General features: G+C 46.5%; 1 protein-coding gene across 2 annotated transcripts in view; it reads right to left on the bottom strand.

Annotated features, from left to right (window-relative positions):
- Window positions 1–17049: 17049 nt before the first annotated feature.
- The window catches only part of LRRFIP1 (LRR binding FLII interacting protein 1), a 111514-nt gene continuing 102824 nt past the window's right edge, over window positions 17050–25739 (bottom strand). For both annotated transcript variants that reach the window (XM_027875344.1, XM_027875345.1), the window contains 5 exons: window positions 25290–25339; window positions 23463–23580; window positions 22162–22241; window positions 19863–19967; window positions 17050–17944 (listed from right to left, as the gene is read on the bottom strand). In XM_027875344.1, coding sequence (XP_027731145.1) covers window positions 17834–17944; window positions 19863–19967; window positions 22162–22241; window positions 23463–23580; window positions 25290–25339 — 464 coding nt within the window. In that variant the 3' untranslated portion in view covers window positions 17050–17833. The remainder of the gene's footprint in view (window positions 17945–19862; window positions 19968–22161; window positions 22242–23462; window positions 23581–25289; window positions 25340–25739) is intronic.

Here is a 25739-nt window from a genome sequence, read left to right as displayed (position 1 = left end):
CTCTTACACTCCAGCCCTGGCCCTTCACAAACCTCCCCGACGCTTTCTTTTCCCCAGTTACTTCTGTAGCCCATTCCCCCACCGTTCTCAACTCAAACTCATATAATCAAAGGAAAAAAAAAAGCAGGAATGGAGGGGGCCATCTCATTACCAGACCTCAGCCTATATTATGAAGCCATAAGCGTCCAGACTGTCTGGCGCTGGGTAAACAAGATAGGTCTGCATTGAAGCTCTTCACCACTTGACTCCTGCCAACTTTCCCAGCAGATGAATCCTGAATCTCCCTCACCCATGCTCTGGGCCTCTCTGCTGCTCCTTACATGGGATGGTCCACCTCCAGGCCAGGCCAGAAGACACTCCCTTCTCCCATCTGATACTACTTTTGGCATACTGTCTTTCCCTACTCCCCCATCTGCATGCCATGACTTTGTATTTACTCTGCCTATCCTCAGGTATGGACAGGCTGCTTCCCCAATAGAACATAAGCTTCTTGGGGGTGGGAACAGTTTTATTTTTGTCTTAGTATCCGCTGCATCCAGCACAGTGCTTGGCCTCGAGCAGTTCACTTAAAAAATGCTTAGACAAGGAAGACTCAGGATCCACTGAACCTGGGAGCCCAGTATTCGAAAACAAGACTCCCCTACTGGACAAGAACTGGTAAGAAAAATGAAGAGCAGTCCTGCAGAAATTAGGTTAAGACGGGCTTCTTATATGATACATCACAATAAGCATCAAACGAAACTAACTACAAAAGCTCATTTAAAAAAAAATCTGGAAAAAAGTCACCTTTCACAACTATAGCATTAGGAAAACTTTTGTTAAAGACAAACACACACACAACATCACTGAGTAGTAATGCTTGGAAAGAATGAATAGTAGTACCAGTAATCATAGAAAGAGACTTATTTACATTCTATCACATACTAATTTAAGTCAGAACTAACTTTGGAGGAGAGGATTCTGGGAAGATGGAGGAGTTCACAAAATTCCAAGCTCTCCGGACTTCCCCCCCAAACAAGACAAAAAAAGCACCTCAGGGAAAACATAGAGCACCGAAATAAACAAGTGTTGGGACAGAACAGTGGTCCACCTGGACAACCAGAGGAGATCCGAGATTTGGTCCCGTGAAGTATAAACACCCCCAGGCTTGTTCCTCTGAAACAGCAAGCTGCGAGCCCTAGGGCTAGCTGGGTTGGAAGGTAACCTCGGCCCAGCCACAGGAATTTTCACCTCCTAAACAGCCTAAGAAGTCCAGAGTCAGAGTGGGAGAGGGAGAAGATTGAGGGAACGTCAGCCGATAAAGAACGCTAGACCCAGCTGTGCTGGGAAAGAAGGAATGAGCACATGCCTGGTAAGTGCAGAAGCAGTGAAGCCAGGACGTCGCTGGCTGGCCGTGGGCACTTAGGGGAGGGTAGAGGTCTTGAGGAGAGAACTGAAGGAGGATCTGAGGCCAGAGACACCATTCCCCATATCCCAGGGCTGGAGGTAATTACAATAATAAGCTGCTACAAATTTAAAAAAAATTAGCAGGCAAAGGAGAAAGAATCCAACCATAGAAAGTTACTATGGGAATAGAGAAGACTGAGGTTCACTTTCAGAGGAAGATGTTGAAGCAAAAAATAAAAAAGCCTTTCTTACTGAGTCAAATTTATAAGCATACAAGTCATTCCCCAATTGATAAATGGTCAAAGGATATGAACAGGCACGGATGAAGAAATTAAAACTCTCTATAGTCATATAAAAATACTTTAAATCACTATTAATTAGAGAAATGCAAATTAAAACAACTCTGAGATACCACTTCACACCTATCAGATTGGCTAAAATAATCAAAGGGAAAATGATGGTTGGTGGTTGTCCTTTGTTCTTGAAGAGGACCTGCAGAACTTTCTGCAAAAAGGGCGGCAAGCATTACCCTCACAAAGTGACACAGTACAAGAAATGCAAGGATTCCACTTCTGCAAGGGAAAATGATGGTTGGTGGTTGTCCTTTGTTCTTGAAGAGGGCCAAAATCACATCACTATGTTAGAGTCAAGTTACAAGGCATCCGGCTGTGGTTGATCAGAACAAAACGAGCTTGGAACATTCTATCAGAGGTTGGGCACAAACAGTCTGTGTGAACCTTTGGGGTGGATTCTCTTAAGTTTGCCTATCTTGCATTTCTCTTGAGCTATTTCAATTCTGCTCTGCTCACAGTACACAGCACCATCTCTTATGTGGGCACACCATGCTGAGCACTACTGTGCCAACGTTTCCCATGTCACACAATCAATTCCAAAGTTCTTTTTTTTTTAGGAACACTCAAAATTTACTAAGCACCTTTAGTGTGAAAGGCATGGTGACCGTGCCAAGATACAAAGATTGACACAGACAAAGATTCTGCCCTCCAGGGGGCTTAAAGCCTAATATGGGTTTATGTAAAACAAAACAAAAAAAAAGATGTAAAATGAAGGAACAATGAGCTCCATTCTTTACTCTTCCAAGTCTTGACCAGCTGTCATTCCCACCCATCCCTATACATAATTAATATCAGTTTTCAATTAACAAGCCATCCCTTTAATGATGAGATTATTTCAATCACTATTAATTAGTTCTCCTTAGAGGATTAACTCAACCCAAATAGATATGGGAACTCATTTGATTAATACTTTGAAAACAAGGTACAAATGAGTTTTCAATTAACAGGACATCCCTTTAATAGCCAGGCAATTCAATCATTATTAGTTTTCCACAAAGAACCCTAACAACCCAAACAGATATGGGAAACCACTCTGTTAATGTTTGAAAACAGGGCAATCCCTGAAAGTGATGAATTGGATTTGCTGAAAGCCTATAAAATAGGGGCTAGTTATCCCTACCTTTATTACTTTGTATCCTTAATTTGCCTAGGAATCCAGGCTGTCAGTAACTATTTTAGTCATAGCACTAATAACCAAGGACCTGGGCCCCCCAGAAACATCCCGCTGAGCTTTCTCTCCATGACACATAAATCTCATTAAGTAGGTGACTAAAGTTACAACACTCAACCACATCCTCAAGAACTTTCCCTACACGGGGAAAAGCTTCCCATAGTATGAGACTTGGTTTTACTCAAGTCTCTTCCTTTTCAAGACAGAAAACACAAAACCAAGGGATGGCATGGAACGGTTTCTTCCCATTAAGATGAAAACAAGGAAACTCAGAACTGGATCACTTGGTCCTTTTTCTTCTTGTCTCCCCCCAGTTCAAAATGATTACGCCTCTTAATGGCAAGCATCCTCTTAGACCTGCGGTTGGGTTCTACACAGTCAAACCTCAGTATAATCTTTTTTGTGGTCTTTGCCTTTTCCCAGAAAATTGGTTTTGTTTTACCACCATAGCCACCCTGCTTCTGATGGTATCGCCTTTCTCCCTGCACATACAGGGAATCCTTGCGTTTCTTGTACTGCGTCACTTTGTGAGGCTAATGCTTGCTGCGCTTTTTGCAGAAAGTTCTGCGGGTTTTAAGGACATTCACCAAAGGGCAGCAAGTGCTGGAGGTTTCACTTCCAAATGGGCTTCTCTGATGTCCAAGCCACCCCAGTGGCTTGGTCCATCAGCCAAGTGCTCATAGGCGAGGACAAAGACGAGCTGAAGAAGACGACGGGCTTCGAAGGATGACGGAGGAAAACTATTCTAAAGTTCTTAAGAGACCTTGAGAGTGTCCTTATAGTGCTTCTGCCCACCATGTGAATGCTTGCCCTGTGTGAGTTCTCCATAAAATAGTCTTTTTGGCAAGTACATTTTGCATTTGAACAACATGGCCAGCCCAATGGAATTGTGCTCTCTGCAGCAGAGTTTGAATGCTTGGCAGTTTAGTTTGAGAAAGGACCTCAGTGTCTGGTATCTTACCGGTCAGGTGATCTTTAGAATCTTTCTAAGACAATTCCAATGGTAGTGATCCTGTGTCCTGGCATGCCGCTGGTAGACTGTCCAGGTTTCACAGGCATACAACAATGAGGTCAGCACAATAGCTCTGCAGACCTTCAGTTTGGTAGTTAGTTTAATATCTCTTCTCTCCCATACTTTCCTTCAGAGCCTCCAAAACACTGAGCTAGCTCTGGCATGAGTCAACCTCATCAATGTGTACATCCTTGGAAAGTCAACTGCCAAGGTGGGGGAACTTATCCACAGCATTCAAAGCTTCTCCATTTGCTGCAACCAATGGTTCCTCGTGCCCGTGGTGTGGTGGTGGCCGATGCAGCACTTGTATTTTCCTGGTGCTAATTGTTAAGCCAAAATTAGCACAAGCAGCAGAGAACAGAACCATACTTTGTTGCATCTCAGCTTCAGAGACTGCACTGAGTGCATAATCACCTGCAAATATAAAGTCATGCACCAACACTCCCTTCACTTGGTCTTGGCTTGTAGCCTTTTCAAGTTGAAGAAAGTATCATAGGTGTGGTAGCTGACTCTGATGCTGTGTTCCTTCTCATTGAAGGCGTCTGAAAACGTCACGCTAAAAAGCATGGGAACAAGCACCCAGCCTAGTTTCATTCCACTGGTGACTGGGAAAGCACGTGCGCATTGTCCATTATCTAGGACCCAGGCAAGCACGCCATTGTGAAATTGACCTACAATACTGATTAACTTCTCTGGGCAACCAAATTTTGATATAATTTTCCACAAGCCCTCTCGACTGACTGCATCAAAGGCCTTGGTCAGACCTACAAATGTTGTGTACAGACCTCTGTTCTGTTCTCGGAGAAGATGTGGGAAAACTGGAACACTAATGCATTGCTGGTGGAATTGTGAACTAATCCAATCATTCTGAAGAACAATTTGGAACTATGCCCAAAGGGCTAAAAAACTGTACATACCTTTGATCCAGCAATACCACTAGTAGGTTTGTATCCCAAAGAGATCATAAAATAGGGAAGAGGACCCACATGTACAAAAATATTTATAGCAGCTCTTTTTGTGGTGGCAAAGAATTGGAATTTGAGGGGATGCCCATCCACTGGGGAATGGCTGAACAAGTTGTAGTATATGAATGTAATGGAATACTACTGTGCAATGAAAAATGATAAGCAGGTGGATTTCAGAAAAACCTGGAAGAGACTTACATGAACCGACGCTGAGTGAAATGAACAGAACCAGGAGAACATTGTGCGATGATTAACTATGATAGACTTAGCTCTTCTCTGCAATATCATGATTCAAGACAATTACAAAAGACTCATGCTATCCATACCCAGAGAAAGAACTATGGTGTTTGAATGCAGATTGAAACACACTATTTTCTCTCTTTTTTCTTTCTCGTAGTTTTTCCCTTTTGTTCTGATTCTTTTTTCACAACATGACTAATGTGGAAATATGTTTAATATGACTGTACATGTATAGCCTATATCAGTTTGCCTGCCGTCTTGGGGGGAGGGGAGGGAAGAGGGAGGAAAACGATTTGGAACTCATCTTATGAAAGTGAATGCTGAAAACCATCTTCATATGTAATTTGAAAAAATTTAAAAAGAAACATAAAAAAGCCTCTTCTACCCCAAAGAGTAACATCAAATGGTCACCTGCCCAAAAAGAATTCATAGAAGAAGTTTAAAAAGGTTTTAAAAATCAAATGAGGGAGATTGAGGAAAAAATTTTTTAAAAAAGAACAATACAAGAAAAACAAGATTATGAAAAGAAAGTCAACCAACTGGAAAAGGGGATCCAGAATCTTAAGGAAGAAAACAACTCCTTGAAAGTTAGAACTGGGCAAGAGGAAGCCAGCAAAGTTATAAGAGACCAAGAAATAATAAAATAAAATATAAAGAATGGAAAAAACAGAAGAGAATGTAAAACATGTCATAAGAAAAACAACTGATGTGGAGAACAGATCAAGAAGAGAAAACATAAGAATAATTGTACTACCTGAAAGCTATGATTAAAAAAAAAGCTCGATACAATAATACAAGAAATAATTAAAGAAAATTGTCTTGAAGAGGTAGAACAAGAGGAGAAAATAGAAATAGAAAAAATCCACCAATCACCATCTGAAAGAGATCCTATGAAGAAAACTTATAGGAATATCATAGTCAAACTCCGAAACCCACAGCTCAAGGAGAAAATATTATGAATAACAAGAAAAAAAATTCAAATATGGTGGAGCCACAATTAGAATCATACAAGACATAGCAGTGGCGACACAAAAGACTGCAGGTCTTAGAACACTATATATTGAAGAGGAAAAAAACTGGGGTTGCAGTTGAAAATATCATACCCAGCAAAGTTAAGCATAATCCTGAATGAAAAAAATGGGCAATCAATGAATGGCCAGACTTTCAGAATTTTGTCGCAAAAAACCCCCCCAAAAAACCAAAAAACCTAAACTGAACTAGGGGCAGTTAGGTGGGACAGCAGATGGAGCACTGGTCCTGGAGTCAGGAGGATCTGAGTTCAAATTTGGCCTCAGATCAGACACTTGACACTTACTAGCTGTGTGACTCTGGGCAAGTCACTTAACCCCAATTGCCTTAAAAAACAAAATACAAAAATACAAACAAACAAAAAAACCTGAATGCAATAGAAAATTTGACATTCAACATCTAAGAGAATATAAGGTACACATCAAAGACTAATTACAAGGGGCTCTATAAGGACAGATTTTTACTTTTTTCTATAAGGAAACGCAAAATGGATGTCTAAGATTGTTATTAGTGATTGCGTAGTTTGGAAGAAAGACTGAGGTAGTGAGAATGGTGTGATTCTAAAAAAGTAAAACCATTTAGGAACAGCAAAAAAGAGTCATTATCTTATACAAATGAGGTATGAGAGGAAGAAATGACACAGAGATTAGATGGAGGACTGGTAGTTGTGAAACCCTATTCTCATCAAGAATAGGTTAAAGAGGGAACTATACACACACACACACACACATAAAAGTCTTCTAAATTCAGAAAGGAAATAAAAGGCTAAGAGCATAGAGAGGGGTGAGAAGATAAGGGAGGAATTTTTAGAAGGAACCCTACTCACATCAGATCTGGATTAAAGAGAGAACAATCTACACATTTAGAAGAAAATAAGTCTTCTAAATTTATTTAGATTAACAGGAATGGGAGAATAAGGGAGAGATTTTTGGGGGGGCAAGTTAAGTAATAGGAGGGCAAGGTAGCAGGTAGAAGTAAAGTAGAGGAGTCAGGAGGGATAGGAAATAAGAGCTACACACAAACATAAAATAAAAATCAGGAGTAGAATTCATTAGAAAAAAAGCAGGAGTAATAATCATGATCTCAGATAGAGTTAAAGCTAAAATTGATTTAATCAAAAGAGAAAAATTGAGAAAAACTACATTAAATGTCAGCCATATTAATCCATATTGCTGTAAACTATTTAAAATAACTAGACAGTATAAGGTTGGAACGTGGCTGTGGTGTAGAAAATGAGTTGGTGGACTCAGAAAAATATGGAAAGACTTGGATTTACGAAGGAAGACGTTATCTGCCCTCAGAGAAACAGAGGACAAACAAGTATAGTACAGTCTTACATAGACATGTATGAATGTATATGTCCATATATGAGTATATATATATATATTAATATATTAGATCAAGTATATGTATATGTGTATAAGTATACATGTCTATATGTGTATGTGTATACGTATGTATGTATATATATCTATATATATGTATGTGTATATAAATATATCCATGCTTAATTGTAGCCTTCTTGGGGGAGAGGGGGAAGGAAGGGGAAAAAAAAAGTAAAAAGTACACAACGGAGAACAAAAGAAAATTTACAAGAAGCAAAGACAGCTCTGAACACAATGTGTAATATCTGTTACATAGGCTTTCTTGAAATGGAATTTTATTGTTGTGTATTTCGAATCTTCTCTTACATTCTGCTGTGCACCTGGCAATGCTTTTTCCCTTTTCTTAATTTTGTACTTAAGTTTTAGTATTTAAGCTTAAAATAAGTTAATAAAAAAAAAGAACTAGCTTTGTGGATATCTTTTTATTCATATTCATCATTTATTCAAGCACAACATACAAAAATTAGAATGTATCATAAAAGCCAATGTTTGGGGAATGTTGCATTCAGAAATTCCTATAAGTGTAAATACAAAACTAATTTGCCATTCAGTCACCTACAGGCTTGTAAATCACAATACTGTTTTCCAGGAAATATACTTTCTAAATATGAACTGCAGAAGCATCCTGGTTCTTACAGTCCTAGTTGCAGCTCCTTTACCCTGCCTCCTCAAGGTCGGAACCAGCAATCATAAGAACTAGGGACACCCAGGCCCCCATTTTGAAGGAGAAGGATCTTGGGCAGATTAAGAGAAGCTTCTAGAACTAACCACTTATGCATAAAATGAATTCTCAGTCTGGGCAAGCAGAGGTGGTCACATAAATGTGGAGCAGCAGAGAATCCATCAATGACCAACAACTTATTAAGCATGCCAGGGTTTGCAAAGCCTTTTACAGCCATATCTGAATCTATCCTCACAGCTCGGTGAGGCAGGCGTTATTATTATCCCCATTTTACAGCTAGGGAAAGTGAGGCTCAGAGTGGTTTGGTAACCTGCCCTGACACTCGCCCTCCTCTGGGAGAGTTCTCTAGTACAGCTTCCTGTGAGCAGGGAGGCCAGGGAGGAGGTGGGTGCAACAGGAGATGCAGGGCCTGAACCAGGACAAGAGCAGGGAGGAAGGGGCTGCTGCCACCCACCAACCTGAGGCGGCAGGAGGAAAGGAGGCTGTGTTGGCTTTTGAGGGGCTAGCAGGGCACAGAAAGCCTGAAGCTTGGGGACAGTCTGGGTCTGGACACAGGGGTCGGGAGGCATGTGCCTGGCGGGAGGCAAATGAGAGAGTAAACCAAAGGACAGGCATAGCCGGGTGCCCAGGCTGGGGTCAGGCTTCTCTGGGCAGCACATTCCCACTCCTGCCCACTTCCTGCAGAAAGCGGCCTGTCCTACCATGATTTCACCTTAGAAGAATGAGCCCAGGCCAAGAAGTGCCAGGCCTGGGCGTAGAGATGCCAGGCTAATCCAAAATTGGAGCCCTGACCAATTTAAAATGTGTAGCCCAGGCAGTGAGTGACACGGATTCTTGAGGAGCAGCCTTGCAAATGCCTGGGCTGGCAGCTAGGGGGTGCCAACTGTGTCAGGAACACCTGAGTTCAAATCCAGCCTCAAACATGGTGACCACAGCCAGGTCACTCGACTGCTGTCTGCCTCAGTTTCTTCAACTCCCTTGTATGTATTTTGTATATATTCTATCCTGATGTCCATCAAACAACCAACATGCATTATTAAGTACCTGCTGTGTGCCAAGGGCTGGGGATACAGAGACAAAAGCGAGTCCACCGTCTGGTTCAGAGGAAAAAGCCCAAACAAATGCTAGGTTATTAGACAAAGAGAGCCCTGGGAGCTAAAGGGTTAAAGCTCGAGGTGAGGCTTGAGCTGAGTCTGGGAGAGCATTCCAGGTCAGGGGGACAGCCTGGGTCCAGCACTCCATCTAGGCTGGCGTACGCTCTGAAGTACAGGCAGAGGACGTGCAAACCAACCTTCTCTGCTGATTTTGCCTCTCCTCTACGGCTCTTGGGCATTATCAGAAATTTTAGGCTTGGAAAAAGGCCTGGCTTGGAGGCCCAGCTCAGCTCCCTGCGAGCCCCAAGACAGAGGGGCCCCTGACAAAACAACTGCCCCTGCTCCCGACCACTCCCAGCCTTGGCAAGTGAATGGCATTCCAACTAAAATCAGAACTTCTCTTTTTCAAAATTCCGAGCTTCCAGTCACCCGCCAAACTCAGCCTAGGCCAAAGCATGGAGTAAAGCTTTGGGCCCTGCTAACTGCAGAAGGATGGAGGAGGCAGCCCCTCTTCCACACTGTTGGGGCCCGCTACCACCTAGGCCGGGGCCAGCCATCCCCCTTTACCCCGCCCCAACACCTGCCATCCGCCCTGGTGTTTTTCTCAAGGCTTTTTACCACCATTTCATAACTCCAGTCAAGAACCGTGCTTCATATTTTACAGAAAAAATAGAGACCATTTGCCGTGAACTCCCTCTTTTTTCCTCCTGCTTAGATCCTCTCCTCCCACCTCTCTGTCTCCTCCTCCAGATCACACACTTGCACCGTAGATGTCCCCCAGGGATCTCATCAGCCCCCATGGATTTAATGACCACCCCTGTGCTGATCATTCTTAAATCTATCTTTCCAACCCCCATCTTTCTGCTGACCTCCAGTCTCCCATCTCCAGCTGCCTTGCAGACATCTCAAACCGGACGTGTCCAAAACGAGCTCATTATCTTTCTTCCTAAGTCGCTCTCTCCCCTTCCCCATGGGCAACACTCCCTTGTCCCTTAGATTCCCAACCTAGGAGCCAACCTGGACTTCCCCACCCTCTCATCCCCAGCCCATGTCCAAGTTGTTGCCAGGGCCTATCCATTTCACCTCTGCAACATTCTCCATCCGCCCCCTTCCCTCTGACACTGCTGCTCATTTCACCCCCGATTACTGTAACAGCCTGGGAGTAGGTCTGCTGGCCTCCAGGCTCTCCCCATTCCCCATCCTCCATTTAGACACTAAAGCATAGGTGTCACCGTGTCACCCCCTACTCAACAAACTCCAGTGGCTCCTTATGGCCTCCAGGAACCAATACAGAGGGCTCCGTTTGGCCTTCGGAGCCCTTCGTAACCTCCCCCCACCCTTCTTCTCATCCCCCACTCCCTGACACCTCCCACCAAGACCCTCCATCTCTGCCTGTCCCCCCGGCCTCTTACACCCTCCCTCCTCTGCTCCAACTACCGACCTCCAGCTTCGTCCAGGAAGCTTTCCATCGCCTTCCCTTTGTTAATTATTTCCTACTTATCCCCTGAAGAGCTTGCTTTGGGTATATGTTTGCACGTGGTCTCCCACGTTAGACTGTAAGCTCCTTGAGGGCAGGGACTGTCTCCTGCCCATTTCTGTAACCCCAGAACTTGGCCCAGTGCCTGGCACGTAGCAGGTGCTCAATGAACTTCAATGACTGAATGCAGAGCAAGTCATGGTGCACAACGTGATGGAATGCTACTGTGCTGTAAGAAATGATGGCAGAGGGCTCAGAGACCCGGGAAGACAGCAGCCGGGAAGGAATTAGGGCCTGGGCTCAGTGTGATGTGAAGGGCCCAGAGGGCTGAGCGAGACACGTTTCTGTGGACGTGGCCAATGCGGACATCTGTTTCCACACCACATTTTGGTGGTGGGTTTTGTTTTCCTTTTGTTCTCAACTGGGGGAGGGGGCTAGAGTGTGGGGGTCATGAAAGTGAAAACAGATCCTTTCCCCCCAATTCCAGTTCATGGAAGCTCCGGGCTCCCGGACCCCAAACATCAGCAGCCCAGCACCGCCGACCTGGGGGGGCCGAGACCACCCGGGTTCTGCCCAGTTACCTCTATTAACGTCCATGCCTCCCAGCCGGGGGCCCCCAAGTCGCAGGAGGCGCCCGAGGTGCCCGGACGACCCTGGACACCCGGGCCGGCACCTGTCCTGGGGGGGGCGGGGTGGGGTCAGAGGCTTGCCCCCCCTCCCCCCGCCTGGAGGGTTGGGAGGAGCCCGGGCCCTGGGGGGGGGGAGGGGCAGGCGGCCGTTGGTGGCGGGGGCCCTCCCGAGATTCCCCGGTGCAGCAGTTGGGCAGGCTGGATACTGGGGGGTTCAGGGGGGGGTAGTGCGGGAGGGGGAGGTGATGGGGCACCAGTTAGGGGCAGCGTCAATTACTGGGGTGTATGGATACTGGAGGGATTTGGGGGGCCTCAGGCACTGGCAGGTTACGTTCGGGTGGGGCGCGGGAGCAGTATCGGTTACTGGAGGCACCCAGTGGGGGGGGCAGCGGTGAGTGGGGGGAGTCACCGCTTCGGACGGGGGGGGTGGGGTGGGGGCGGGGTTCGGGTGCTGGCGGGAAGAAGGGAGGGTGGCGGCGTCGGATACTGGAGGGAGCGGGGTGCCGGGTGCCTTGGCCGGGGGGAGTGGCTCGCGGGGTACCGCGCCCCCTCGTCTCCTTCCCCTCCCAGGTCACTCACCCGGCGCCGGCGTCCGCGCTCGGGGAAGCTGCTCGGCCACCGCCTCCCGCCGCCGCCGCCTTCGTCCAGGCTCTCGGCCGCTGGAAAGCGTGGGCCGCCGGCCACGCCCCCTAGCTCCGAAGGGAACCTCCATTGGCAGCCAGGAGGACGTCGCGTCCTCGCGATTGGCCGAGGTAAGCGCCAATCGTCAAGTGGCGGGAACGGCTCGGGCAGCGCGTGCGCAGACGTGGGGGGGCGTGGCTCCAGCCGGCCCGCAGACAGCGCAGGCGCAGGCGTAGATACTGCTTTGCCCCAGAGGGCGCAGCCCGAGGCTTGTGATGGAGGAGGAGGGGAGGTCTGCGCACGCGCCGGCTTGCACCTGGATTTATTTCGAAAACTCCTTCCGCTGGCGCCCTCTCCTGGGCCTCCCAGCTCCTAGCCCTCTCCCTTGGGAGATCGCCTTCCATCACCTGTGCATGTATGTCTGTGCCCCTAGTTACCGCCCCAGTTAGGACGTAAGGTCCTTGAGGGCAGGCATTGCTTTTGCACCTCTTTCCGCCCCCAGCACTTTGCACAGTCTGGAACAAGTTCGTTAGAGTCTAATAAATGCTTGTTAAGTGAAGAGGGAGGATTCCTCGGAGGCAGTTCCTAAGTGGAAGCCAGCTCAGGAGAGGCTCAAGAGCGCATCCTGCAGGACAAAAGGGGAACAACGCCAGGAAGGAGGGAGGGGGATTTGTGCAGAGAGCCATGTGGACGCACCGGGAGCTCCTCGACCAAGAGTCCGAAAAACGTCTAGAAGACGAATCCAAGGGAATAAAATCACTGCCGGGAATGCTAAAGCTCAGAATGAGCTGAGGCTGGGGGGTGGGGAACAAAGACAACGAGAAGGGTTGGCTTTTTGTTTTTATTTTTTAAGCCAAAATGGGAGAAAAAGGATTAAAGAAGAGCGGGGGCCTTTGCTGGGGCTGGATGGGGCTGGATGGAATGATATGGAGCACGGAGGGAAAGGACGGAGCTGCTGGCTTTTCGTTTCCTTTATTTTCCCCGAAAAGAATGACCTTTGCATTAGGAATAACAAAACCAAAAGGACTTGCAGGGAGTTGGTACCAAGATAATTAAGAAGGCAGAAAGGGACTGCCTAGCTCCCCTTGGAGAACTGAAGTCACTTGGTCCAGAAGAGCTGCATCCTTCAGTCATGGCAAGTGGCCGCTGGGATGGCTCGACCTTTGTCAGGGATATTCGAAAGAGCATGGTCAGTGGGAGAAGTACCACAAGACTGGAGAAGGACTGATGGGTTGACTGTCAGAAAAGGGAAGATAACCGTGTGCAAACTATAGGCCAGTGAGCTGACCTTCGTAAGAAAACTCTAGAGCAGACCATTAAAGAGAGGGTTGGTGAACATCTGGGAGGGAAATGGCAGTTGGGAAAACAGATCATGGCAGCCCAACCTCATTTCCTTTTGTGACAGGATTACCAACCTAGGAGATGAAGGAAGAGAGTTTACCTAGATTTTAACAAAGCTTCTGAGGCAGGATCCCGAACTCTTCTTGTGGAGAAGATGGAGGACTGTGGGTTAGACCATAATCCAATCAGACTCATCAGACCAGGTTGGGCGGCCTGGCTCCATCCTTTGCATTCTACCGCATCTCCCCATTTCCAAGGCCACTGCACTGCCGCACAGGAGGGCTGTTACACTGGCCTGAAATAGACTTCCTGCCTTTAGGCTCTCCCCCCTGCGTCTTCTACGAGGCTGTTAAATTGACAATCGAAATTCCTAAAGCCCAGGTCTGACTGAGGAGCTGGCAGAGGTCAGTGGGGCCAAGTTTGAGGAGGAGGAGATGGAAGGAGCCAGGGTCTCGCCGCCAACCCAGCTGAGACGGAAGAGTCACTCCACCCCAAGTGTATACTGACCGTCCAGGGCACACACACGCTCCGTGTCAGACAGGTAGCCATCGAAAGCCAGAACCAGATGCTGAGTTTGGCTCAAAAGCCAGAGGGTCCTGGGTCAGAGACAGAGGCATCAGACCACAGGGGTAAGAGAGCTGGGTCTGGGGGCCGAGGACCTGGGCTCAGATCCTGGCCCTTGGACCTGGCTGACCTTGGGTAAGTCGTTCATCCTTCTGGGCCTCAGCATCCTCATCTGCAAAATGAAGGGGTTGGACTGAATGATTAAGGCTCCGTCTAACTCAATTTGTGATCCTGAGAGCCAGTGCTGCTCTACTGAAACTCTTCTGCCTTCGGAACGAAGCCCATTGCTGACTCCAGGCTAATTACCCAGTGTTCTCCCCTAAAATTTCCTATGCAGCTGTCTTGTTGGCCATTTCTCATTGACAACATTCCATCCGGTCACCTTGCCTTTGCAAAAGCTGTTTCCTATGCCAGGAATGCCTTCCCTCCTTCGCCTCCCTCTTGCAACCCCAGCTCCCTTCAGTGTTGAGCTCATGTGCCGCCTCCCCTGTGGCCATTCCTGTTCCCTTCCCTCAGCTTATTGGCGTTCTATTCCACCCCCCTCCAATTGCTTCCTAACTGCATTATATATTTTTAAATTGAATTATCTGGTTCTCTGTAATTTCCCTCCCCATAGGCAGGAATGGTTTTGTTTTTGTATTTGTACACCCCACACCCAACCCAGTGCCTGGCCCACAGCCAGCCAGTGTTTAAAGGAAGCCAACGGATTGTTCTGAAGAAGACGTTTCTATATTCCTAACGGGAATTTTCCTAAAGGACGGTGGGAGGTTGAAAAATACTGACTCTTTCAAGACTGCTCATTGGCAGAGCTGTCCTTTCTCAAAATGTTGAGACATGTGGAAAGGTTGCTGAAGAAACACATTCACTATCTTCGAAGCAGCTGGCAGTGCAGGGGTTAGTCCACTGGGTCTGGAGTCAAAAAGACCTGAGTTCAAATCCAGTCTCTAACACCTACTAGCTGTGTGACCCTGGGTAAGTCACTTAACCTCTGCCTGCCTTGGTTTTTTCAGCTGTAAAATGGGGATAATAATAGCACCTATACTTCCTAGGATCGCTGTGAGGATAAAATGAGAGAAAATTTGTAAAAAGCACTTAGCACACTTAGCCCAGTACATAGTAACACTATAGAAATGCTTATCCTCTTCCCTGTTTAAATGTTGATCATTAAATATTTTTATTTTAAAAAAAACTTTGGAAGATAATCAGAAAGACACAGCCTTAAGATATTATCTTACAATTCACTAGAATGTCAGAAAACATCTTAAAAAGGTTCAAGTCCACAGCTGGCAGGGCTATGAGGAAAAAGGCCCCCTCCAATCCTTTGCCAGTGGGACTGCACACTGGTCCAGGAATTTTTGAGAGCAGTTTGGCAACAAGAGTCACAGCATCAATTGTGGCTTTTGACCCAGGGATTTTGTTCCTAAGACTCCATCCCCAAAACATCAGAAATAGGGCCTGTTGGTACAAAGATCCTCATAGTCATAGTAAATCAATTAGAACCAGTCTCCGTATCCAACAACTGGAATGTGACTCAATAAGTAATGGCATCATAGAGTAAAGGAATATCAATCAGTTAATAAAGATTAAGCACTTGCTAAGTGCTGGATATCACAGTGGCAAAAAAAAATCACAGCTCTGAAACATACAAGGAAGTTCATGAAGAACCCTATGAGGTGCTGATTGAACCCCACAAAACCAGAACCGTATTTATGCTGCCTATACTGCCAAGTAAACTGACACCAAAGACAAGGGAGGCAGACAGACAGGACCAAAGGCAGCAGAAGGCACAGGGGAAAGAGCTGGGCTGTGGGGTCCTGGGACCTGGGTTCGAATCCCACTTCTGAAAATTATTAACTCTGCAATCTTGGGCTCCTTCTTGGAGCTTCGGTTTCCTCATCTGTAAAATGAAGGGTTTGGGCTAGCTGGCCTGAGGTCCCTTCCAACTCTAGATTGAGGATCCTCTGAGGGAAAACACACCACCATCTTTGTTAGAGGCAACACGATCCAGTGGAAAGTGTGGCAGATTTGGAATCTGGGGAGCCGAGTTTAAATTCTGCCACATAGAGCTGGAGGACCCTGGGCAAATCACTTGATTTCCCAAAGCCTCAGTTTGCTCAGCTGTAAAATGAGACATTTAGAGTTGATGACCTCTGAGATCCCTTCCAGCCTGAAATCTCAGAAAAAATTCTTGTTTATTCTGGTAATTCTGCCTTGTTAGAAGCTGTGGGAATTGGGTAAAATTCTGACCCCTGTTTTGTACGTATATTCGATTTATGATTTTGTTGACTGTTTGAAATAATCAAGAATACTTTGGCAGAGCTGTTAGAGACAGTTAAAAAACCTCCGATCTTAGAAGCGTTAAGAGCTCCCTCCACCAACGCAGACTGTCACCCTTCTCTGACTCAATAGGTAAGTACCAGGGACCCGTCGATGGCTGGAGGCACAGAGCTCTCAAAGGCCACAAAGCTACGGAATCTCAAAGGTGGGTCTGGAACCCAGGCCTTCCTGACTTCAAGTCTAGCCAGCACATCATGCCACCTCCATGAAGGACAAAAGAAGGAAAATGTATTTATAGATAATGGATAAAATGCAATTTAACTGTTCAGTTATTAGCACACAAAAAAGTTACTTTTGTGAATGCAATCACAGGATCATAGATTCAAACCTGGAAGGGACGTGAGAATCTGTCAGGTCCCACTGCCTCATTTTTCAGAAAAAGAAACTGAGCCAGAGACTAAGTGACTTGCCTAAGGTCACACAGCTAGTAAATGTCTGAAGGCAGGAACTCAGTTGTCTTGCTCACTGCAAGCCTGGTACTCTAACCATCAAACCGCCTTGCTCCTTTAAAGCACTGTCTTTTTTTATCACCAATTCTCAAACTCAAACATCTCTTTAACATTCTAAAGCAAAGGAAGAGAAGGTTGTCTGGACGGCTTTAGTGAACTAAATACCGTAAATAAACAGCTCATGGTCTTTTGTCTGAAACTCCCCTCTTAACATCTCCAAGTGTAGGTTCAGACTTGGAAATCTGTGTAGATTCCTGTTAAGCAAACTGTCTCATCTTTAGTCTTGGCAACTGGTGAACAAAGTGAAGATAATATAAATACCGTATTGTTTTATTTTTTAACATTGCAATTTCCTTTTCAAAATTTTTTTGCAACATTACATCCTTTAAAAGAAGTTAATTGCAATGTCCGGTATAAGGATTAAATCATACAGATAAAAAGCTGTCATCTTCAGTGAAGCTATTGCCCATTTACTCTGAAATCAAATATTCTTATGATTGAACTGATGCAAAAAAAAAAAAAAAAGGAAAATCCTTTCGAAAGCCTTCCTTTGTTGTCTGTGAAGAGTCACGTAAGGTCACTTTTGCTTGGACGATGACCACCATCTTGTTTCCAGCGAAGGAGTTTTTCTTGGTAATGGCTTATGGCTCCACAGTGCTTTGTGTATGAAAAGCGTAGAATTAGGCTAATACTACTGAAGTCACTCCCCTCGGAGATCAAGTTATCGCCCTTCCTCCCCCCCCCCCAATTTTCAGCAAGATGCAATAAAAAGAGAAGTCTTAATCTTCCCTTGGAGTGCCATTTAAAATGGCGGTCAAGGGCTGCCGAGCCTCCCAAGACCATGCCCAATGTGCTCATGAGCAAGTGAACACCGTGGGCTATGTGGGGGCCGGGCAGCCACTGGTGGGAGGAGCAGCAGGAACCCCAGCTGGACCAGGATCTGGCCCGTAGAACAAAGGAGCGTCTGTGGGGGCGCGTGGGTGTGGGCGTGGGCGTGGGTGTGGGCGGGGCTGTGTTTTCTCCTCCCGAAGGCATGGGCCTCTCGGAGCAGCATCTCGGAGAACAGCGCCTGCAGCGCGACCTTCCCAGGTCTTGTGCTCACTGCTGGGACAAGAGCGCGCTCCGATTGGCTTTCATCTTCTCCAGACGTTTCACCAAGTGGCTGTTGCTCACCTCCAGCTCCTCGGTTTTATCCAGTGCGGAGCGAAGCTGAAAAAGAGAGAGTAAAGGATGCTGGGCTGGGAAGGGACGCTCCGTGCGGGCGTGGGTATTGTGCCCAACTGAGCCTCACACACGCACGTCAGGGCTTCTGAACCCGGGAAGGGGGAATCGAAGAAGACATTGGTCACACACACACACACACACACACACACACACGATCCCTGTACATTTAGAAATGGCAAAGCTCGTTCCTTCACGCATAGGTGTACTCAGATTTAAGGCTAGGAAGGACTTGAGGGCCATCCGGTCCAGCCAATGATGCAGTGGAAAGAGGGTGGGTTTGCAGGCAGAGACCTGAGTGGTATTGAGTTGCAAGAGGTCACAGAGGCCAACTGGGGCACAGAGACATCGGGTGATGGCTGGGAGAGTCTCTGAACCTCTCTGCCTTCTTCATCTGGCCTTGGGATGGCATTCAGGGCAGGGTGCCAGGCTTACGGGAACCCTGGGTCCACATCCCCTATGACATTTTAGACGTGTGCAGCCATTATGCTCTAGGGGCCTTCCAGGCCATGTTGCCTCATCTTGGACTGTCACCCCTACCCCTTTTCCCCTTCCTCTATCTTCCTCTAATAGAATGTAAACTCCTTGGGGGCAGGGACCTGCTTACTTGCTTGTATCCCTAGTTATAGCCTAATGTCTAGCACAGAGTAAGCACTTTATCTGTCTGTCTGTCTGTCTGTCTATCTATTCATTCATTTTATCATCTTGTCCATCCATCCACCTTGTCTGTGTGTATCTATGTAGTCTATTTATCCATCCATCCATCCTACCTATCTTATCTGTCTCTGTCTGTCATCTATCCTGTCTAATGCTTACCTAAAACACAGGTAAATTGCAATCAGCAATGATAGAGGATGTCCTCACAGATTAACAGAACTTTTGCATGTTCACAGATATAAGCTGCACATGTAGACATATGTGGCCATTTGATCATTAAAGGCCTTTTGCAAACAGCTGCCCAACTGAAAATAGACTGGTCTTTTTGAAAGGTGAAGATCTGAACATGTGACACCACCCCCACCCCCTACTCAGTAAACTCCAGTGGCTCCCCTTCACCTCCAGGATCAAATATAAAACCCTCCAGTTGGTATTGAAAGCTCTGCATAATCTCCTCCCAGTCAGCTTCCAAGCTGCATCACACCGGGTCAGGCAGGTTGGCCTCACTACTGGTCCCTTCCCCCTTGCCTGTACATCGCCTCTGATTAAGCACCACTTCCTGCCTGAAGCCGCTCCTGAAGTCCCAACCTCACCTTGGAGCTTGTAGGAGCTAGCATTCACGCAGGTCATCTGCTTGAGGGAAGGCAAGGCCTGGGTCACCATTTTCTCTGTAGCCCCAGAACCTGGCCCAGTGTAGGACTTAGTAATTGCTGGTGCCTTGATCTTGTGCACAAAACCTTTCACTCTGCCTGGAGGTCATGGTGTGGATTTTATTTGCAAGTCCTCAAAACACATTTTGAGCAAGAATCAGAACCTACCTACAGCATCCTTCATTTTCCATTTAATGTTTCTATAAAATGAGACAGGAAGCCCTGGGTTCAAGTCTTGCCTCTGACCCATGCTGGCCATGTGACCCTGGGCAGGTCACTTCACTTACTGCTCCAGGCAACAGCTGCAGAACAATCACTGGCCTACATTGGCAGATGGTGAGCCCCCTACCCTGATGAAATCTCAGGTCTGGCACCCCCCCCCCCAATTGTGCATTGGTCACCTACTAGATGCATCCTAACTTCTCTTCCTGGGTCAGTGAGCCAGTCAACAAGCATTAAGTGCTTCCTGTGCTGCATGAGGGCTCTGCTTTCCTTTGTAAAGTCCAGAATGACATGTACTACTTCATGATGATCATACACCAAGAGGAGCCCTCTTGGAAAGGCCATTCAGGGAGCTCAGGGCCCTTTGAGGCTCTCACCTCTCTTTGGAGTTTGCGTTTCTCGGCTTTCAGCTCATCCTCAACTCGCTCCGCGTTCTCAGCAGCTGACCTGTAGCGTGACACTTGACCCTCTAAACGTATTACCTGAAGGGGAAAAACCAACCCACGGCATCATCAAAGCACATAGGGGAGGGAGCTCTTTGTATTTATTCTGTGTGTATGTCTATCTATGGACTTTAGACCGTAGACCTTCTGTCCTAGGGCCCCAGCATCCTGCCCAAATTTCAGGCGGGTCCCAGCCATGTTTGCCTTCACCCCCTACTCTCTGGCTCCATTCCCAACATCCTTGCCAACTGTCTTATGACCCTGTGCATACCCTTTCCAAATCACTGCCCGTCCCCTCCAAATGATCAAATCATCTCTGCCACTGTCCCTGGATAGGGCGTACCAATCTTCTTCCCTATGACCCTATTCACCACCCCTGTAACTTTTTGCACCAAAGTGCCCTCCCCTGTGTTGGCTTCCCTGTGAGATGTAAGCTCCATGAGGGCAGGGACTTTGTCTATTTGAATTCCCAGCAGATGGCGCCTAGTGTTTAATAAATGCTTTGTCTTTCATTTACTGATTCATTCTTCGTATCTGCTGTCCCTCCCAGTGCCTGGCACAAAGCAGACACCTGATAAATGCTCATGGACTGATGCATAGGTCAGTTGTAGGAGCCCTTCCTGATTCCCCTTTTTAGTCATCTAGAGCTAGCTGACGCTCCTGCTGCTTTAATGACAAATATGCTAAGCTTGGGGAAACAAAGCAAAGGCAGTGAGTGGCACAAAACTAGGAGGTGGGGGGCCATGTGGCCTCTCCTAATGCTTGTCTGTGGTGAACACTTGCTTAAGTCTGTTCTGGTGGCGTGGCACAACATCTCATGTAATGCTTTACACAGGACCCTGCCTAAGAATTACAGGGACTGAAGGTCTCATCAACCGGGAGATCCAAGTTCACGGTATCCCAAAGCTGACACCATGGGGCTCGTCCATCTGAATACATTCTAAGTGGCAAATGTAGGGGGATGGAATTCGTCACCTCTGTACTTCACAAAGGAGGAGGAAAAGACTACGGGAGGGTGCTGGGGGGTCAGGGTGGGAGCTGATGTATGTCATGAATATACATGGGGGGTGGTGGGGAAGGGGTGCCACGCAGGAATCAGTCATTCTCCTGATCTAGCTGAGGCACATTGCGAAAATGCTATATATGCTAGCCAAATGATAGCCAGGGTTCAGAGGGCACAGAGGCGGGGGAGACGGCAAAGCCTGGTGGTCCATCACCTCCCAGAAAGAAGAGTCAGTGTCTCCCACCTTATCCAAGCTACGTGAATAGTCAAGCAGCCAGGCCATCCTGGTGCTGGTGAGCCTGAGGTCTGGTGAGGGGGCAAGGTCCTCACCAAAAATGACCAAAGTGTATGTGTATGTGTGTGTGTGTGTGTGTGTGTGTGTGTGTGTGCGTGCGCGCGTGTGCATGTGCATGAATCTGTGTGCATGTGCACGCACATGCGTCTGTACATGTGCATATGTGCGAATCTACATGCATGTGTGCATGCATGTGTACGTGAATCCATGTGCATGTGTGCTGCACTGTGTGTATGTGTGCATGTGTGTGAATCTGTGTGCATGCGTGCACACACATGCCCTTGAGAGTGACGCCCCTCAGAGTCAAGAAAGGAACAGCTGGGGAGGCAGGGGCGACCTTTAACTATTCCAGTCAAATCCATCTATGGCTGGATGTTAAGTTCAGATTAGAAACTTGTACTCTGTAAACATTTTCTAGCTGTTTCCTATTAGTCTTGTTAGTAAAAGATCTTTGGAAATTTGTCTGACTAAAACTCGGGAGGGAAAGATAGTCTTGCCTTCCACGTAACTGACCAAGGTAGAGGGGGGCCTCAGCGCCACCCCTCACCCCCTCCAGTAGCCAAGTGTTCTGGTGACACTGAGGGCCTACCTGCAGATTCTGGAGAGGCTTGAGGGAGGTGGGACAAGGAAAGGCGGAAGGCCTGGGTAGGCAAGGGCCGGTGCCTTCTGAGGATGAAGCCAGAGCCTTCTCCTCTGACTGCTCAATTGATCAGGGATTCACTCCTTGGACCCCAGTGATGACTAACTGTGACCACCCCTCACCCCATAGAACTCAACTTCCAGACCTCCACCTCCATACTCCATCTCTTGGAGATGTATTTACTGCAAAAATATGTATTTTAAAAAAGGAAAACCAGTCCTATTTTCTTTTCTCAGCTCTTTCAGGGTGATTTCAGAGTCACTTTGACCACTGACACTCAGAAGCACACACGTACATTCTGTTCTAATGCAGTTATCTCCTGCTCAGACTTTGCAAGTTTAAATTTGAGGTCACTGATCTGTCTGTTGGCATCCCCTACAGGAAAAGAGAAAGAAATTGTGTTAACCTCATAGAACTAAAAAATGGTCAACTCCTCCCTCCTTCCCTGGGGCCACGCTTTTGATTCCTGGTCAGCCTGACAATTCGGTGACTCTATAACCTAACAGGACTTAAGAAGCAATAGGATGTGTGCTCTGGGGTTGGACAGGACCTCAGAGGTCATCTAGGTTAACTTTGCCATTTCACCCATGGGGACAATGAGGCCAGGGAAGTGATGTGACTTGCCTGGGGTCACAAAAATAGCATCAGAGGCAGGGTTTGAACACAGGTCTTCCTGATGCTAAATTAGGCCCTTTCTCCACGCTATTTTTTGTTGTTGTTCAGTGATTTCAGTCATGTCTGACTTCTAGTGACACTCTTTTGGGGTTTTCTTGGCAACAATACTGGAGTGTTTACCATTTCCTTCTCCAGCTCATTTTATAGATGAGGAAACTGAGGCAAGCAGGGTGAAGTGACTTGCCCAGGCTCACACAGCCAATAAGTGTCTGAGGCCAGATTTGAACTCAGGAAGATGAGTCCTCCTGACTCCAGCATAATGGGGAGAGCCACCACTCCCATACTCAACCAGCACATCGAAGACTGTTGCTGAGAATTCATATTTGCATGTGAATTAAAAAAAAAAAAACACCTCACAAAACATGACTGCCTCCCCTCATTCTCAGCCATCCTCATGTTCCATTATCTGTAGGCCAAATTAACACGTTTTCCAGTAAAAAAACCGGGGACACACGGCATGAAGAAAGCACTGAGAAGAGTGGGGTCTCCCCAAGCTGGGATGCTTCCCTCAGCTTTATTGAACATGGAGAGACCACACGTTCTCTGGCCACAGCGTCACACTGCCCACATGGAGATTTCCGGGATGTGAGAGTGTGAGCGAGCACGGTATTTCATCTGCCTGCCACGTTCTCTCTTGTGGTTCACCACCTCTTGTGAATCACTTACAATTTTGTTGTCAGATTTGTGGGTTAATTTGGTGCCCTTGGTTTGGAGAAGTTATTGTAAAACAAGACCTTCCTACCCATCCAGGTTTGGCTGGCCCAGAAGACGCGGTAGCATTAACTAAGTCAGTGACCCTCTTCTTGGGGGTTCTTTCTCAACTGTCAGGTCTTTTTCTGAAGGGCTTTTAAAATCTCCTATAGCCCAAGGGTGACCCAAATACATAGATGATGGTTTATCTAAAGAAGAACCACTATTTACTTTGTAGATCAAGTACATGGATATCTGTCCCATTTTCCAAGATGTCATCTTCCGACCTCAGATTTTCTAGCTGGCCATTCTTCTGTCTCTCTTCCAGCTGCCCTTTTAGCTTTTTAATCTGAAAAACCCAAATCCATCCATTAATTTCTTCATATCAAGACTGAATCAATGCACTTGGAATTCAATAAAAAAAGATAAGTCAATTTAGTGTATCCAATCCAAAGCCAAATTGGCCAATCTCGCTCTGATACGACTTCACAGTTCTGCTGCCTGATTTCATGGAATGCAGTTCAGTCTTTTTAATGAGATACAAGCTTGGAAAAACTATAAATAAATGTGGCCCCACAATTTCTCTTCTATAAACAAATACCAACCAATACTCTTCTCAAGATGTGGTACAACAAATTAAATTTGTTCTCTCTATCTCCAGGCACAGATTTTGACTCATTCTTGGGGAGAGCAGCAAAGCTAATTTAACTAAATCCTCATGAAGAGTGAATAAAATAGTTTGAGTGGTTTGCCTGTGGTCCTGAGGGGGTTATCAGAGACCCAGTGCTTTATTTACTAAGCAGAGGACCATGAAATGGGCCACTGGGAGCCCCCAGCCTTGTAGATAATATGTCTATATATCAGATATACATAGATGTATACATGTGGGTATAGACACATATATACATGTATATGGCTATCTCTATACACATATGTGCACACTTTGCATTAACTAAGATCCCTCAGTAGAAATAAGTGCTCTGTCAAAGAAATTGCTGATAGATGATAGATACTGAGGTCACTTAGGACACCTTTGGAAATATTTAGAAAAGAGGAACCCTTCTATGCCCTTTTGTACCTACAGCCTTAATTTGGCCATCATATATTCAGGCTTTGAGTCCCCATGTTTCAATTCCAACCAATGTGACTGACTGGCTTCTAAACATGGCATACTCAGACAATGTTGGATGGTTGAATGAATGAACACGACTGTGCACTCCACAGCAAGGTCCTGGGATCAGAGGGTGGAAATGTCAGAGGTTGTCTTAGGATGACCCCCTCATTTGCAGAGGAGGAAGCTGAGATCCAAGGTGGTTATGTGACCTGTCCAAAGTCATGAAGGTAGCTAGATTCAGAAGGAGGATTTGAACCCAGATCCTCTGACTTCACTGAGTCCGAGGGACTGCACCCTTCTTTCTTTAATGCTGTGGGAAATCTCTCACCAAACTTAAAAGGCCAGTAATCTAATGAATCCTAAAGGGATATTATATCAGCCATTGGGGTGACAAAGAGCCTGCATTCCCAGAAACTTCTCTCATGTGCAGAAAACTTCAAAGACTCTTGATTTGGATGTGTCACACACTCACACACACACACACACACACACGCACGGAATTTCTGAGAGTGAAGGTTTTTAATCACTGGAGTGAATCATTTGGGGGAGATGATGAAATTTCCTTCAGTCAGTCTTTTATTAGGAAGAAAACCACCTGCATGGGCCAGGTTCAGAATAATGCTGCTCGATTCCAATGGGCCCATGGATCTTGTCCAAAAATTGTCAGCCCTTCTGGGCAGTCATCCAGAGACAGCGGCCAGATTCAGTATCACAGCCTGGACCTGATGAATGAATGAATGCGACACCACCCCTGCTTTCAGGCCTCAGATAGTCAGTCTGTTTTGGGGTACATTTCTGGGAACACTTATTATGGGGTGCAGCAGCTGGTCAATTTTTTCTGCCTGATGTGGGTTGCTGTTCTTTGTTTGAGGTGAGGATAGAAATCATGCAGAAGAGAGAGGAGGGGCCAGAAACACATCAAGTAATAGAAAATGTTGTGTTACCTGTTCTAATAAGCATTCTCGTTCATCAACAAGGTTTTTCAGCCTAATGTCTAAAAAGGAAAAGAGAAAAACCATAGGTTTCAGTGCTGAGTCAGCTCAGGGCCACACTTGGCACAGAGAATGTAAAAATGGAAAAGAATGATCATGCAGGTTAGTGACATTCATGAAAAGGTAGTTATCGGTGCACGTACCACAGCGAATGAAGTCACAGACAGGATGGGGGAGACGTACAGCTATGGGAGTGATGGGCCAAGGTCCCCGAACATGCTGGACACGGCAGGGGCAGCATCCAGCTGCACGCACACAGGCTAGTCTTCTACTTTAGGGTTAGCATGCAAGAACTCTAGGGCCAAACACAACTGCAACACAAAATCTCACAAGCTTCATGGTTTAATATCATTAGGAAAGGAGAAAAGAGACCACTTCAAATCCCAGCTGAGCATCCTCACA

This window comes from Vombatus ursinus, unplaced genomic scaffold (assembly GCF_900497805.2).
Source record: "Vombatus ursinus unplaced genomic scaffold, bare-nosed wombat genome assembly UNPS02014808.1, whole genome shotgun sequence".
NCBI lineage: Eukaryota > Metazoa > Chordata > Mammalia > Diprotodontia > Vombatidae > Vombatus > Vombatus ursinus.
This window is presented reverse-complemented; position numbering and strand designations above follow the sequence as displayed.